Source organism: Scomber scombrus, chromosome 21 (genome assembly GCF_963691925.1).
Source record: "Scomber scombrus chromosome 21, fScoSco1.1, whole genome shotgun sequence".
Taxonomy (NCBI): Eukaryota; Metazoa; Chordata; class Actinopteri; order Scombriformes; family Scombridae; genus Scomber; species Scomber scombrus.
This window is the reverse complement of record NC_084990.1, coordinates 2,545,886-2,561,906: the sequence shown is the minus strand read 5'-3', so window position 1 is coordinate 2,561,906 and position 16,021 is coordinate 2,545,886. Positions and strand designations below refer to the sequence as shown.

The window sequence follows — 16,021 nt, the reverse complement described above, 5'->3', positions numbered from 1 at the left end:
TTTTTTAGTCAACGAAAAGCACAAAAGTTCAACTCCATTCTTTTACATTCTTGTACTTAGGTTTTTTGGTTTGTTCTTTTACATGTTTATATAATGAAGTTCCTTGTACAACTTCTTTATATATATATTTATGTGTCTTGTCTGACTATCGTACTGTAAGTGATTGGTCTTGTGTCCCACTTAAGGCACCTTGACGTATGAGTGGGTCATTAAACCGTAAACACCTCATGCTAACTGTCCTACAATTATAGAATTAAACAATACAGGTTAATATGGTGAGTTTATACAATCACAACATTTTCTCTTCTCTCCCCACCTTGCCTGTCTGGTCTCCTGTTTAAACTGCTGACTCACCACCACTGTCCGTTGTCAGCTGACCTCTCCCACAACAAGTTCTCTATTTCCAGGAATCTTATACTGTCATTAACTGCCAGTCATCAGAGCCTCCTACACAGCCTGACCTCTCTATTAACCTTCCTCAAACCATAATTCTCACATTCCTCGTGCTTTGATGTCGATGACATCTGATATTGAATTCATGAATGGAATCTTTTTTCCAACATTTTTTGTCATTGGCTTTTTTCACCATTGGCTTCTATAGCATGTTAGCCATCAAAGAGATTAATGTCATATCTTTGAACTTTTTACCTAAAATGCTAATGTTTTACTTAATTTTTGCCTGTCATCTTAGAAAGCATTGACTCGTTCAGTTCAATAAGTTGCATTAGTCTTTATAATTATGTTCAGTATTGAACTTTGTATTTTCCCCAGCAGTCTCCTGCTGATTAACAGATGCTAAAGTATGAAAGCATATTGCTGCCACGCCAGAAAAAGAACAGATCAGTATCAGTATTAAAACTGCTGTACAAGGTGAAACAAACTGAAACATCTCATTTAGAGATGGACCACATAAGGCTGTAGCTGCTGAAGAAGACAAAAATAGAAATACAACTGCTGGAACATCTGTAAAAGGGAGGTGAAGTAGCAGAGCAGGTCAACCTAAATGCAGAGACAAACCAAAAGCAGATCTGAAGTAAACTGTCTTTATTCTGAGATTTGCATTCGAAAACCAAAAGCTGGCTGAACCAAAACGAAACACAGATTAAGGAACAGGTGGCACAACACAAGGGCAGGATGGGAGCTGATAGGCTGCAGAACACACCAGGAGCAGAGCAGGGTTAATGAAGAGGATGTAGGACAGGTGTGAGGAGGAGCGCATGAACACAGAAAGGGTGAAGGAACACACTGAAAACACAACACCTCTCGGTAATAACCCAGCATAAATCAAAGTGTCCGAGAATACAAAACTCAAGTACACAACACCACAAGCTAACTAAGAATGCAAGAAAGTGACATCAAAGAAATGCTAACTTGTATGAACAAAAAAAAATCACTAATAAACTGATAAAATTGCCACTGTACATGCACTTAATATAAAAGTAGGTATAATGACATACAGATGGTTTAATATTTTAGTATTTAATGTTTGATATCACACTCGCTGCCGTCTGTCTCATGGGATAACTTAACAGCGCAGTGTTTTTTTGGAACTGTAGTGGGCGTCCTGTTGTAACTGTCTCTTAAAGGCTCTGGTGCAGGTGCGATTGTAGGATAATACCTTTAGGGGGTCACAGCTCCTAATGAGAATTTGACATACATTGCTCTGCAAGTGTTAAAAAAAATACAGTAATAATTTGTTTGTGTTTAGAGGTGCTGAGATCAAATTCAAAATGGTCTAAAATCGCCCCTGTTCTGGTGTGTGGTATTGGAAGGTTAGGAGTGCTCTTTCTTCAATATATAACAACATATGGAGTGTGGATCCCCCTAGTGGTCCTTGTCCCACCCTGCAAGAAATCCTCCAGTGATTAGTGAGACCAGATTTTCCAGTCAGAGGCTGTAGATCAGGATAGAAAACAATATAGATAATGTGCTCGCTCAAAAAAACAGAATATCTCTTAAAAAAGACAGTTTATGAACATCAGTTGCAAGCAAATAGCTGCCAAATCTGGACCTCCAAAAATAATTTTGTGTATTATTTTATGTGACTTTTCATAAATCTACAGCAGATAAAACAGTACAAAAGAAAACTCATGTAAATCCAAATAAATATGGCCCATTAACCTCTTATACACTTATCGGGCTGATCTGAACACTGGATTAATCATTCCTCCTGTTCATACTGACCATCAGAAGATTCCTTCATAATGTTTACAATGGAAGTGATGGAGGACTAACACAGTCCTCCTTCTGTGTAAACATGTATTTAAAAGTTGATCTGAAGCTAATATGAAGCTTCGTCCAAATGAGTCAAATCTTCATCTTCTATGTTTCAATGTTAGTGTTTTTAGTGCCAAAGTCTTTTTGTTACTATTCTTCCACCACAGCTCAACAGGGAAACACTAAGAGGGAATTTGATGCTAAAAAGACTGTAAATGTGTCAGATATCACTTGATATGACTAACTCACACTGATGAAGCTCAATAGAAGCTGATCATCTACTTTTAAATGACTGTGTGGACACACTGTGGATTTTGTCCTCCATCACTTCCGTTGAAAGCACATTAGAAGAAGATCTTTAAATAGTCAGTATGAACAGGAGGAATGATTACAGAGAGGAAAACCTCTTTCACTATTTATATGAGCACCTGACTGCTGATTTAAGACACACTTGAAATATTGTGAACCAGTCCTTTAATTGCTGACCACTGGTTTATATGATGCATAAAACAGTTTTTCTTTTCCTGGTTTTGTGTATAGAGCCATATTATGATAAAAAGACAAAAGAGAATGTAATGCTGAACTTTTATTTATTCATTTTTTCTGTAAAAACATGTCATTTCTGTCAGTTGACAATTTGGTTAAAAGCGACACTTCAGTTACTCAAATACCATCTGACATGATGAGGTTGTTTCAGAATAGAACAGAGTACAGTATAGTATATATTACCTGTTTCAATAAATAACATCAGGTCGGTTTGGTTCAACACAAGCAAACTGTATATTACTTAAGAGACAATAAATAAACAATGATGTCAATGCTTTGAATTGTACAGTATTCAGTTTTTGTTGTCATTGCTACAATTTAAAAAACACAACTTTGGTCTTTTAACAATATATGTAGTTCCCACACCTACAGTAACTGATTCATGAGAGTAAGTGCGATGTTGTTGGGACACAGGGCTGGATTTGATTTCGATTGTTCGGTACTAGCACGAAGCGGACAATGACAGTGTCCTTTCAGAAACTCTTTGATTATTTCATCATTTATAAGATGCTTGAAGATTAACACCGATCTCTCTAAAGCAGCATCTCCCAGCATTCAGCCCTGATTGAAAATCTCCCTCAAGTCATCAAATTCTCTGTGAGATTAATTTAAAATGAAATGTTCATAATACTTCTTGTCACATGTCGTCAACAAAATATCTAAAACCACCTCCTATAAAACACTTACATATAAAATGTCCCTCATCAATAAAATACATATAAAAAATGTTCTTTAACATAACTGACAGTAGATGACTTCAAAATAAAAATCATGGCTAAATGATCTTTTCAAACAATGACCATAATAAAGTTTTCATGTCACAGTGGCCAGGATCAGTCAAGCCGACTCTCCTCTTCACATAACACATTTAAACACTAAGTAAACGATGGCAAAGTTAAATATAACAAAGACATTGCAAATATAAAGTATATGCAAGTATATCTATCCAACAAGCTAACAATAAGGCAGCAGACCTATCTAGTGCATATCATCTAATTATTGAAGAACTAATTCATTTTATAATATAAAAACTTTAGATGATGGTTTAGTTTCAGTCGTTCAAAGATAAAAAGAAAACAGACATAGGATGCTAACAGACAAAACATTTAACATAAAATAATCTCATTTTACTGTCTAACATGAAACACTAAGCTACATTATAAAAGTACTGGGATCGTTTTAACTGCTAATAGAGCATCCATTAGTACAGCACATGTCAGCCAGGCAGAAACGAGAGGTTTTCTTCATTATGGAGATCTACAGTAACATATATAAAAACTCTTTTCCATATGGCTTTTCTTTTACAGTATGAGGGAAGTCATCCCATTTGACCCTGGTGTCAGCTTTACACTGACAGCTACGGTAGGATGTGTGTATTCCTAGTGCAGAGTTAAAGAAGGATTCACTAGTGAGCATACATACCGCATCGTATGTAAAATACACTGTGTCTCAAATCACATACTTATGTTAGTACACTATGTACGTACTGTTAGTGTTGTCTCAAATGAAACATGACCATTGCGCACTTACAGAAAATGACAATTAGCTAGCGTTACCATTCCCGTTATGGTTTGCGGTACCAAATCATTACAGACTGCTAAATGAACCCAATAAACCTACTAATGGCTTATTTCTGACAACAGTATAGTGGTGCCTAGTCTAAAAAAAACACATGTATAATTTACATTTGTATAATGCAGCGATGTTCACCATAGTTACAACAAGATGGCGACTGTTGAGGATGAGAAGTGTCCATAATTCCACACTCAACTTTTTGACTGTTTCGAGTGTACCATCCAGGTACTGGTGCACTGCATTTCCCATGAAGGTGCTTACGTACTCAATATATTAAGTGTAAGTACAGAAGTACGAGATTTGAGACACAGAAATAGTCTACACTCAAGGTTGACTCATTAGCTGTTTCAGTTTTTGACCATATCCCACATCCTTTTTCTGAGAACCCATCATGTGACATTACACATTTGCCCTGGGAAGATTGTAACTACAGTGACAGGGGAATATTATGGAAAGCTCTGGAAAAAGGCAACTAAATGAACTTTGGGTTTATAATATTTTACAACAAATGCCTTAATGCAATACTCACATGCTCATATGAATGTTTCAAAAGTGAATGGTTCCTGTATTTGATCATATGCTCTATGAAGCAACACCTACAAAGCAATCTTTGAGCAAAAGAAGGGAAAATCTTTACAGTCCATAGCCAAATCAAAGAGTTATCTTCTATAGTTAGTCTTTTTAGTATGAGGTTCCTTCTTGGTGCCTCTACGTCAGTGTATCCTTGATAAGATAAAGGCTGGGGATACTTGGCTATGGCTGTGTTCAGGCTAATGCTAGCAACTGAATTGAAAAGCACAGCACCCTCTTTTAATTCGATGTAGCCCCTGTGTTGACCCCCAGTTTGTCAGGCAAAAAAAAAGTCCTATTTGGCCTAACTTTAACCTTAACACAATGCAACATCACGCGTTGGCCAATCTAATAGCCTACATTTAGTACACATTTCTGGTAAATCATTTTGTAATGTGGACTGTTCCATTCGACTGTTTACCTCACAATCTTCAAGACTGGAGGATTGAACTATTGTCAATTGTAGTTTATAATTAACTGCAGCGTCTTGACCTCTGAAGTCCACACACTCAGGGATGAATTACTCAAACCCTCCTAGATAGTGTTTTATCATCTCAATGGTCCCTGAAAGGACACGACCCTAGTTTGTACAACATGTCCTCCGACCACATCTAAAGGCAAAAGTGTTTCGAGCTGTTCCGAAGTTCAAATCTAACCTTCCTTCTCATCGCTGGTAAACCTGGCCAGTTGCTGTGTGAAGTGGGCATGCTTGTTGGATTGTTGGTTTCAGAATCGGGTTTCAATATCAGAAAGCTATAGAGGGGGACGGCAGGTTCAGATGCTGTTCAACATTGCAACAAGCACTTGTAGATTGTGTCCCCAATCACTTGGGTCACTTGGACGGTAGGAATGATGACAGCAACCAATAGTTCTTTCAATGCACTTATTTCATCTGAGAGCTTCTTGTTCTGACCATATCCTTTATATCCTTGAACATGTCATAGCGTCTTCACATACTATTTTAAAAAATCTCCATTTATGATCTAGGCTCTCTACACTATCAGTATAATCAATGAATCACATACACACAGTTTATACATAGATAAAATAGACATTAAAGTAACATGCTTGCAGTTAAAAATACGAGTTCTTCTTGCAGGAGGCAAGTTAGAGGGTCTTGCAAGATGATCAAAATGTAGACTAAAACTAATGTAGAGACTAAATCTAGCACCAAACTTTGGTCATGCTCTTGTAAATCTTGGTCATGCTCTTGTAAATCTTTTTTTAAATAAAATGTAAACTTCTGCAGGCTGGTTCAACTGGTTGTCATTACGTTCTTGAGTCCTGCTCTAAGAATTAAGCCTCCTTTAAATTGAGAATTAAAGGGATAATTCTGGCTTCAGGTATGTACCAGTCACTGTGACTGGTACATTTTCTATTTGTTTTGTTCTGAGGAAATGAAGCTGGGAGTGTAGTTAACAACTCCAGCCACAATGGATACTTGTTTCATTACTGATGGTATTTCCTTCCCTGATTGTATCTCACTTTCCCATGTTTAGACATCCTGAAGATCAGCAGATTAATAAAAGCTCACTGCCATGGTTTGGAGGTTTTTTTTCTTTCTTCACAAATATGAAATACTGGAATACTGGTCAATTTCAATTTTTTGTAAAACCACAGTCCTCTTGTTACACAAAATATAAACAGTTTGAGGATGTAGCTGCATCATTAGCAAATCAAGGTCAGAACCATTGAGGGTTTTTTTTTGCCTTGATAAAGGCAGATATGTCTTATAAGATCTTCCCATGGTGGCTTCTATGCTGGTTAGAGCTATTTAGCTGAGGACTTGGACGGTGACCTGGCCGGTGACTTAGCTGATGATTTGGACGGACTGTTCGTACAGGGAGTGAGCTTGATATGGACGAAGAGTGAGGAGGGAGAAAGGCTGGAGCCATCCAGCTTGAGTAGTCGGACATGACGATAACCTGCGGACGTAAAGTAAATAAAGTTTAGCAGGTTATTCATACTGTGTTGGCAACCTCAAACAAGACTTTGGTACAGTTCCCATGTCAGCCAAACTCTGCTGTCCCCACACACACCTTTGCGGAGACTTGTGAAAGGGATGGTGTGTTGTCCTAGGAAGTCGTTGCTTGAGGTATAGTCATGGTCTTCCACCATGAAACGAACCAAAGCCAGTTCAGGGGCATGGACGGTAAAATTAAAGGTACAGTCCCACCGAGGGTTAAAGCCTGAAACAAAGAAGGACCACTTTGCATGAAGGGTGTTCATGGAGTTTTCTGCAGTAATAACTCAGCTTTGTGGGAATCCTAATTGTTACTACTGAGACCAGTTCATAATTATATTTAGTCATCAGAATAGATATTTACCATTGTTATCAACATGATGGGTTTTCTTCTTGTTGTTGTCAATGGGAGCACCATGTACCTCAACCCACACCTGAGGGTCCACAATGGAGCTAGGCTTGTCCCATTCTGGTTTAGGCAGCTGCTGGGCTGAAATCACCTGGAATAACAATAACAGGGCCTCATTTGTTTAGAGAATCTTTACAGAATGGAGCAAGAAGAGCCTGACACTGATACAATGACACTCCTGTGGTCCAGATTTCTTTCACGAGCCATGTTTGGATTCAAGATGCAGTCAAGTACAACTCCCCAAAAACAATGCAGTGAGAAACATTAAACCACCAACCTTCAAATTATCCTGTAGTTCTACACTGAGGAAAATTATTATCTTTCAAATGAAATAAACCTGCTGGAACCTGAAGTTACACTTATTTTGCTATTTCTGACACATTTTGAGGCAGTTTTAGCTCCATCTTACCCGAACAGTGAGCAGGACGGGGTTGTGGGCAGGACCTCCACCGACATTCTCTGGGTTGAAGGTGGTGTCAGGCTGGCACATGAAGGGAGGCTTCAGGATGTAACCACATCGACCATTCTGCAGGAACTTGCCTTCATTTAAGTCCATCTGCTCACCAGGTGTCTGGAAGTTCAAAGCAACTGGAGAAAACCCAAAATACAGCAGTGTTAATGTTGTCTACCACAATTTTGGCCGTCACCCTTCCTCTCACGCCATGCTGTTTGATGAAGTACTGCACAGAAAATAAACCCGCCATCGGACTCTTCAGCAGAGAAACGTTAACACTATTGAAAAAACTGACAATTTAACATAAAGATGATTAGTGATGGGGCGCTTGTTAACCAATTAATTAAGTTACATTTTTACTGAAATAAGTCAACATTTAACTACAAAATGGGTGGAGACTAACATGACTCTATTTTTAAAATATTATCCATGTTGCTGGTCCAACACCTACAAACAAGGCCTAGTTTAAATTGTGCATTTTCATATGGAAGTTAGGCATTAGCATTAAGTTCAGAGAGTGTTGAGTTTAGAATTGTTTTATGGCGTTCATCGGACACGCCTATAGCATTTCAGAGCATTCCATTGGCTAATCAGGAGGAACCGTCAAATGTGGGAGAAAAGTATTTGTAAGTATAGATTTGATTTGAAGCTGTAAACTTGGGATTCACATAGAGCTGAGTTCTGTGTGAACTTTTTTCTCCCACAAATAGATAGAAGTGCAACTGCAAACCTTTGTGCAAATCTTCTTTATGCACTCATACAGTGGGAATTATTTGTACAAATCGTTTTCATTTGTTCACCAAATGTCATGCAAATCTATAGCTACTACAGATTCAGAAATTACATTTGTTCAAACATTTTACTACACATTCACACATTTGAATATATTCATACAAAATGTTTTCACACATTCAGATATGGTGATACAAAGCTACAGCACACATGACCCTTATTTAAGCCCACAGCTAAGAACCAAGACGGATGTGTGTCTAAGCAACACCTCTCAATTAGTCGGTATGCTTCTTTTGTGAATAACATACAAAACATAAAATAAGCTCTCACCAATCTGACAGCCTCCGTTCCACATCTCCTGAGGGTTGTAGTTGGAGGACTGGAGGCGCTGGCCTGAGGGGTAGATCCTGCTGAGCTGGTGAGTGTTGTGACGCACAAAATACATCCCTGGTGGGGCAGGACAAGGAAAGTCCAATAAGTCAGTCTGAAGAAAGACTTGTGCTGCCTGAACAAGGTAGCATCAATAGGTAACTGTCTGTATCCACCCAAATCTTTATTAGATTTCTATTTAAATAGTGGGCAGCCTTTTACTTTCAGAAGTAAAAAGGTTTAGTCACATACACACGCCATACCTGAGTCCTTAACGTGCCTGAGGGCTTCACTTTCAGCAAAAGAGGACATGTCGGTTGATGGGTTTTTGGCAGCTTGCTCGAAGCTTTTAAAGGGAACACTGCGGGTGTACACCACTAGATCTGACAGCTCTGGACTCAGCTTAGACACACCTGGCTGAGGTCAAACAGACAAAACCATCATATTCCTGACCAGCCCAACTGTTAAACAACTGCTCAGTGTTCATCCTCATTACTATTTCCAACATTTATTGGTTTAACAGGCAGGAATCCAAACTGAGTTCTCCAAAAACCAAAATAGTATATTGGTGAGAGCCACCGCTGCTAGGAGACGTTATGAGATGGTGGTGTTGAACAGACCTTCTTGTCCTCTTTCTTTCCTCTGGCTTTGCCATCAGCCTGGCAGGATTCCTCATCTGAGGAACTGAATTCTGAGGAGCTGGACGAGCACTCCTTCACCACGTGCTCCTTCTTCCCCTTCACCAGGATTTTACCCTTAAGATCCTGCACACACAAACAACACATTACACACACAACACAAGAACAACCTGTTGTTGAAAATTAAACTAATAAGAAAACTATCTTGTCATTCTAACAATACTTCCCTTCTACTTTCACTTACTCTAACACTAGCCTTTCAGTGTTGGAAAGTAAAGACGTTCATTTACTAAAGTAGTTTTAGTTTTTTAGTTAAGTTTAATACAAATTAAATACAGCATTACACTTCAGTAGCAGTAACCCTAACCCTATAAACCTTTATTTTTGCTGGCCCAAAAATACCAACTCAATAGTATATACAGTAAAAAAGTTCAAATTAGCTCCACTAAGAGACCCTGACAATTCACATTGTAATATTGTAACTTTTACTTAAGTGGCATATCTTCTTCCATCCCTACCCTGTATTACTGCAACTACTAAAGCTACTTTTATTAAGGCTGCTAACAACATAATAATGTTGTAAAATCCTCAAAGCGAAAGATGTAAAATCATTTGAGTGTATGCAACAGAGGCTAGAAGGCACAGCTATTGTGAGGGTCCCTCAAGGGAGTGTGATAACTGGGGCAAAGATCATGAGTTTGTGCACCACCCCTCACATTTCTAACTCATTATGTGTATATGTAGGATTAGTGGGACACAGAAGAGCAGACGGCCTCAGATTTCTCATCCAATATAAACAGCGTGCTCTCTGATTTACATGTAATCCTAACAGAGTAACAGTTTCTATCAAGACAGGAAAACTGTTTACGAAGGCCTCACTTACATAATAATTCTGTTCTGCAATGAGGGAGAGTTCGGGTATTAAACAACTGGGCAGAGTGACATCTTTGCTAAGGAATCTGACTGAGTCATTCAGTCATCAGCTATTTTTATCTCACTCAAAAGTAACAAGCACACTACAAATATCTATCTGGACAAATCATTTAATCATGTCAGGTTTATTTTCAGACATTTATAAACTGCCGTAGTGTGAGCAATTAATGTGGTTCCAGTGCAGTTAGGACATAATTAGTCAAATTAGGTGTTATGGGTTTTGAGCCTAGCTTTTTTTTTCATTATGTGACACTGTCTTGATACCTCTGGAGAAGGTAGGTTGCGGGAATCCAGACCATTTAGGGGCTTGGTAAGCAGCTTGTCCTTCAGGATGGATCGCAGATGTTGAGCCATCACTGTCTGCTGCTCCAAGGAACAGTGGTTCTCCAGTGACAGGATCAGGGGGAAGGGAGATGCCTGGGAGAGAGTAATCATGATGATGCAAACTCAGGGAGAAAGTGATTTTGTAGAGTAGAGTAGAGTAGAGTAGAGTAGAGGAAACCATCTTTTGGCCTTAGATATAAAACTATACTATATATTACTGTATAGTAAAGCTGGGCAATAAATTGATATTATATAGATATCGTGATATTTTGTAGATATCGTCTTAGATTTGAATATCGTAATATCGTGATATGGAATAAGTGTTGTCTTTTCCTGCTTTGGGCTTAACAGACTGTTTTATTATCAGCCTTTATCCACTTAGTCATTATATCCACATTACCGATGATTATTTATCAAAAATCTTATTACGTAATCATTTTGTGAAAGCACCGATAATCATCCCTACAATATTGTCAAAATATCATTACCAAGGTATTTGGTCAACTATATTGTGATATTTGATTCTGCCCATATCGCCCAGCCCTACTGTATAGATCATATTCGATCACACCAATCAGATTAATTTGAAAAGTTTTCTCTTAACTTTTGATACCAACCATCAATACTATGTATCTGCACTGTAAGGAAATTACCTTAGAAACCTTAGATACCTTAGAAAGTAGTAGTGTACTCACTTTAAAAGCATACTCATTGATTGTCTCAATGACTTCAACAAAGGGTACTTTGGAGGTGAGTGTGTGTCCATGGTAGATGACTGGCTCTCCTTTATCTCCATCCCAACAGTCCAGCTCCACACAGCGACAGCCATGTTTCAGGGCTCTAAGAGAAACATCATGACTCAGTATCACTAAGACAGAACTTATTTAAATATTAGAGCTTGTCAGCAATCTGTGACCTTTATCTGTCTCTGGTGGCGACCAATGGTAGTTATCAGACACCTGTTACAACTATCCTTATCTACTGCCTAGCGGGTTTACTTTTTTCTCCATGTTTACACGAAATATGCTGGCATGTATATGAACAAAGCCTATGCCTACCTCCTGTTAAAAGCAGAAATATAATGATCCTGGGCTAATGCAGAACGCTAAAAATCATGGTTGTGTGTTGTTCTGTCCATCATTACCTGATGTATGGCTCTGTGCTGCTGTCCCCGGTCAGCTGGTCCTTGGTGAGGTAGGTGTTGTGGGAGGAGGAGATGAAGTAGTGTGCCAGCGGTTGTGTCATGTCTTGATAAACCCTTGCATGATCCGGGTTAAACGCACAGTTCTCCTTAGACAGCATGTAAATGGTGAAACCATTGGGTGTCATGAACTGGTTCTTCTGGGCTGTACTGGACAAAAGGCCGACAAGCACATCAGTAAAGAAGGGGAATTAGTAGAGGTGTAAATCAATCAAGTTTCTTCACGATACAATATTATATTGATTCAGAGGACAACGATTCGTTAGCACACAGTTTACAAATCCAACAAACACGGACTAAACTTAGCACTTATAGGGACAACCTGACAAACACAATCTGATCTACATTTAATTCTATGTTGGTCCAAACCATTTCCTCTAATGTTATCTCCCTGATGTTTGGTGCTGGGCAATCCTTTCCTGGTACTTTTTAATATATTGTTACATAGCACCGTACCCCACGCGTTAAGTTCATAGGTGAGTATAAGGCTTTGGGCATGGGTGAGTGAAGCATCCTCCCCCTGGTCCTGCAGGAAATCCCTCAAGTCCACAGTGGAAAGCACACAGCCATTTGCAGAGTAGCGGATGAACACGGCATCCAGCTCGGGCCTCCGTAACAACTCCCTGCAGAAGATTTCAATCTCTGCGTGGTCCAGACGACCGTCGGCCGAGCGGTCACATTTCTGTAGGGAGAAAGAAAGTGAGAGATAGTTCATATGGGTCAGGTGGTCAAACTTAATTAAGTTTTGACTAAACAATTAACTGAGATTTGTAAAGTCAAATGAATATCTAAATACTGTAGTTCGGCTACCTGGAAGAGGGTTCGGGCATACTGGTCACTCAAGTCAATGTTGATCATCTGCAGCAGTGTCTGCACTTCATCGTAGCTCATCTTATCATCGTGGTTCTGGTCTGCCCGACTCAGGTAAGCATGAATCCAGGTAACACACACATGGTCAAGGAAGCAGAAAGAGCACTTTTGCATATTTAGCATACCCCTAATGCAGAATACAGTGAATAGTATAATGTGGGTTGGGGGGAGTGTTTGAAGCCTTTATACTTTATTTAATGAAAGCTGCTGTTGATTTTCAATACTTTTAAATGATTAACAGTCCAGTACAACCATTTCAAATGAACCGCTATTTATTTTCAGCCAACTCTCTAAGGTGTTGAAGGATATTGGTCAAGTTTCTCCTTCTGGGTCATGTTCTCCACCCTCTCCTGCAGTGTTCGGATGCCGCGGGCCCAGTGCTTAGCCTCGTCCTGGCTCTGGCAGAGGAGATCCAGACTCTTGCGGGGCCCTTTGAAGACGACTGTCAAACACTGGCCTTCAGGTACTGAACCAGCCACCCGCCGCAACATCTCTGACTGGCAACCCTCCCGAACACACTCCACCTCTGTGACGGAGACTGGGGATGGAAAGGATGGAGGTAGAAGAATAAAGAAAGAGTATCTAAAGAACAAGTACTGCTAAATTACTTATTCCTCATATAATTAAGTGATTCAGTCAAGGAGAAGTTTACAGTGATAGTTTTCAGAGGCATTAAGCTGCGTTCAGACCAAAAGCGTCTGACGCGAAAAAATCGCTTGAATCGCTTCTATCGCGCCGCTTGATCTTAAATATACATTTTTGGATCATCGCTTCATTCGCTTCATTGGCGCTTGTGACGTCGGGAGAAACTCGCCGCTGATTGAATGTCGCGGCGCGATGCCGCCTGAAAAGTTCAATTTTTCCAACTTTATTCCCGCCGCTTCAGATGCTTGATTCATTCATTCATTCGCTTCAGACGCTTCATTCGTGTCGCCTGACATAACATCGCGCGTGATCGCGCTATTTACATTCATTTTCTATGTAGACTTGATGCTCAATTCACGTCAGACGCTTTTGGTCTGAACGCAGCTTTAGTCAGTACTGATTCTTAACCTCTGTTACCACAATGGAAATATATGAAAGCTTAGACAGAACATTTTGGGACCAGTCATAAAAAATAAGACAACAACACTAAACATGGTAATTAAATGGGACTTATCATGCTCATTTCCAGCTCTATATTTTTATTCTAGGAGTACATTAGAGTACATTTTTATAATTCACTGTTTAAAAAACCTTATTTATCTCATAGTGGCCCTTTATGCAGCTCTACAGTTTAGCCTCTGTCTGTAACAGGTTGTCTAACACCTCCTGTCTCTTTAAGGCCTCTCTCTTGAGGAGTCCAATACGTTCTGATTGGACAGGAAGGGCATAATAGGTCTCCTTCAAGAAGTCATTTTTCTTGAAAATGACACACTATCAATTAAATGAAGACTTGAAGCAGACATGAAGGGTTAGCGAGTCGTGAGTATGCAGAAATAAGGCATATGATGCTTCCCTGTAAACAGACTAGAGGTTGAAAGTGAGGAATGAAAGGGGAAGAATAGTACCACTGACTACCACAGTTATAGAGAACTACATTTTGAGGTTAGGTGCTGTTTCAGAATTCAGGACAGACGACAGATACATGTATGCTGAGCTGGCAACAGAGTTCCCGAAAATGAAAACCTCAAAGAAGAGCTTTCAGAATAGTTTCAATGCTACTTGTCACAGATTTTCCAAGTATGTGGAGCTCTGCTGGAGGGATGAACTGCATTCTTCTAAAAAAGATATTCCCCCATTTGGTGTTTTGATGATGACGATGGAGAGAGCTGTCTAAATGTATCCCATAGTTTTTCAGTAAGATTGAGATCAGATGACTGTGAAGGTCACAGTCTTACTCATCAAACCATGTGGAATGTGGATATTAGGCGATTCTGTGTTCAATTATTTACATTTTTAATTTTCATTGTTAGTATTTTTAATTTGGATAATAAGGTAATGTTGCTGTTAAGGTAAATAAAATAAGATTAAGGTTATTAAGGTTAGGCAACTAAAACGTCTCTTTAAAGTAAGACAGAGGCCGTTGCACAACAGTGACTTGTTAGCACTGCTTACAAATGGCCGTAGCTACCATTGAGGACACCGAGGTCATGTCCTCTGTATTTTTTTCTCTGAAGTTTCGTTTTGTTGTGAAGTGAAAATAGCCGATGAGACAATTATCCTTGCATCAACGGACCGTCATGTGACACGTACTTGCAGATACCGCTGCCATGTCAAAACGAAAGTAGTCGGCTATAGCCAGCGGTGGAGTGAGGCCTTGAAATCCGGTAATTTTTTCACCGGCCCCGGTGTCCCAACTGGTGTCCAATTTAACTGGTTTCCTTACCGAACAGCCCCAGCTGTGTTGCGCTTCCGTCAGCAGATTCGTCACAAATTCACAAATATACACAACATATTACTGGAGATTTTTAAGTCGACTTGAAAATCGCCAGAAATATGTTGTCTACATTTGTGAATTGGACATGACCCGATTTTGCAAACTGTTCATTCATTGGATGAGCCCTTTTCTCCCTTTCCCAGCAGGCCGTGCTCCATTCCACATTTTAAGAACAAACAAAGAAAATAATATACAATTTTTAAATATACAACCATGGAAGTTGTAGAATACTGAAATAGGAGTTGATTTAATTTGCAAAGTTGGAAATGATAAGAAAGAACTGGACCACAAGAGTGACCATGACTCAGAAATGCACAGCAAAAAAGCGTTTTAAATACATCATGGATTACTTTAACCTTACATATAATTTGTAGTTTTCTTTTTGACCTCGGTATTTGAAAAATCCTGGCTACGGCCTTGTGCTTACATATAGATCCCAAATACTGCCAGTGCCCTGTTTCACAAATCATTTTCACCTGCAAATTACAGATAACTTTTCAAGTCTTACAATCCTCCCACATATTCATACATGAGTTACACTTACAGCATTACAGTGTCAAAATCAACACAAAAGAAAATTGTCATTTTGTGAGTCACGCCTTGCATATGAACATTTGGTGAAATGGGGCAAAGGATTTTAAGAATCTGGAAAGTTTTCATGCCAACAGTGATTTTATCTTTTGTCCTGATGACCTCCAGCTAAACACTAGAAATACAGCGTTCAGGTTACAAAGTAATCTGCCAGGATGCATTAGATTGGTCAATGCAGTGCCTCGCCAGATGACGTTCGACTACATCGCA

The 16,021-nt window shown here is 39.3% G+C and overlaps 1 protein-coding gene across 1 annotated transcript in view; it reads right to left on the bottom strand.

The window, feature by feature from the left end:
• Positions 1 to 2,806: 2,806 nt before the first annotated feature.
• The window catches only part of plcd3b (phospholipase C, delta 3b), a 29,779-nt gene continuing 16,564 nt past the window's right edge, over positions 2,807 to 16,021 (bottom strand). Inside the window, exons 4-16 of the mRNA XM_062442549.1 lie at positions 13,111 to 13,339; positions 12,742 to 12,871; positions 12,388 to 12,613; positions 11,875 to 12,076; positions 11,426 to 11,570; positions 10,671 to 10,823; positions 9,456 to 9,599; positions 9,099 to 9,252; positions 8,797 to 8,913; positions 7,690 to 7,868; positions 7,236 to 7,371; positions 6,948 to 7,097; positions 2,807 to 6,833 (exon numbers count right to left, since the gene is read on the bottom strand). Of these exons, the coding sequence (XP_062298533.1) occupies positions 6,679 to 6,833; positions 6,948 to 7,097; positions 7,236 to 7,371; positions 7,690 to 7,868; positions 8,797 to 8,913; positions 9,099 to 9,252; positions 9,456 to 9,599; positions 10,671 to 10,823; positions 11,426 to 11,570; positions 11,875 to 12,076; positions 12,388 to 12,613; positions 12,742 to 12,871; positions 13,111 to 13,339 (2,120 nt within the window). The 3' untranslated portion in view covers positions 2,807 to 6,678. The remainder of the gene's footprint in view (positions 6,834 to 6,947; positions 7,098 to 7,235; positions 7,372 to 7,689; positions 7,869 to 8,796; positions 8,914 to 9,098; positions 9,253 to 9,455; positions 9,600 to 10,670; positions 10,824 to 11,425; positions 11,571 to 11,874; positions 12,077 to 12,387; positions 12,614 to 12,741; positions 12,872 to 13,110; positions 13,340 to 16,021) is intronic.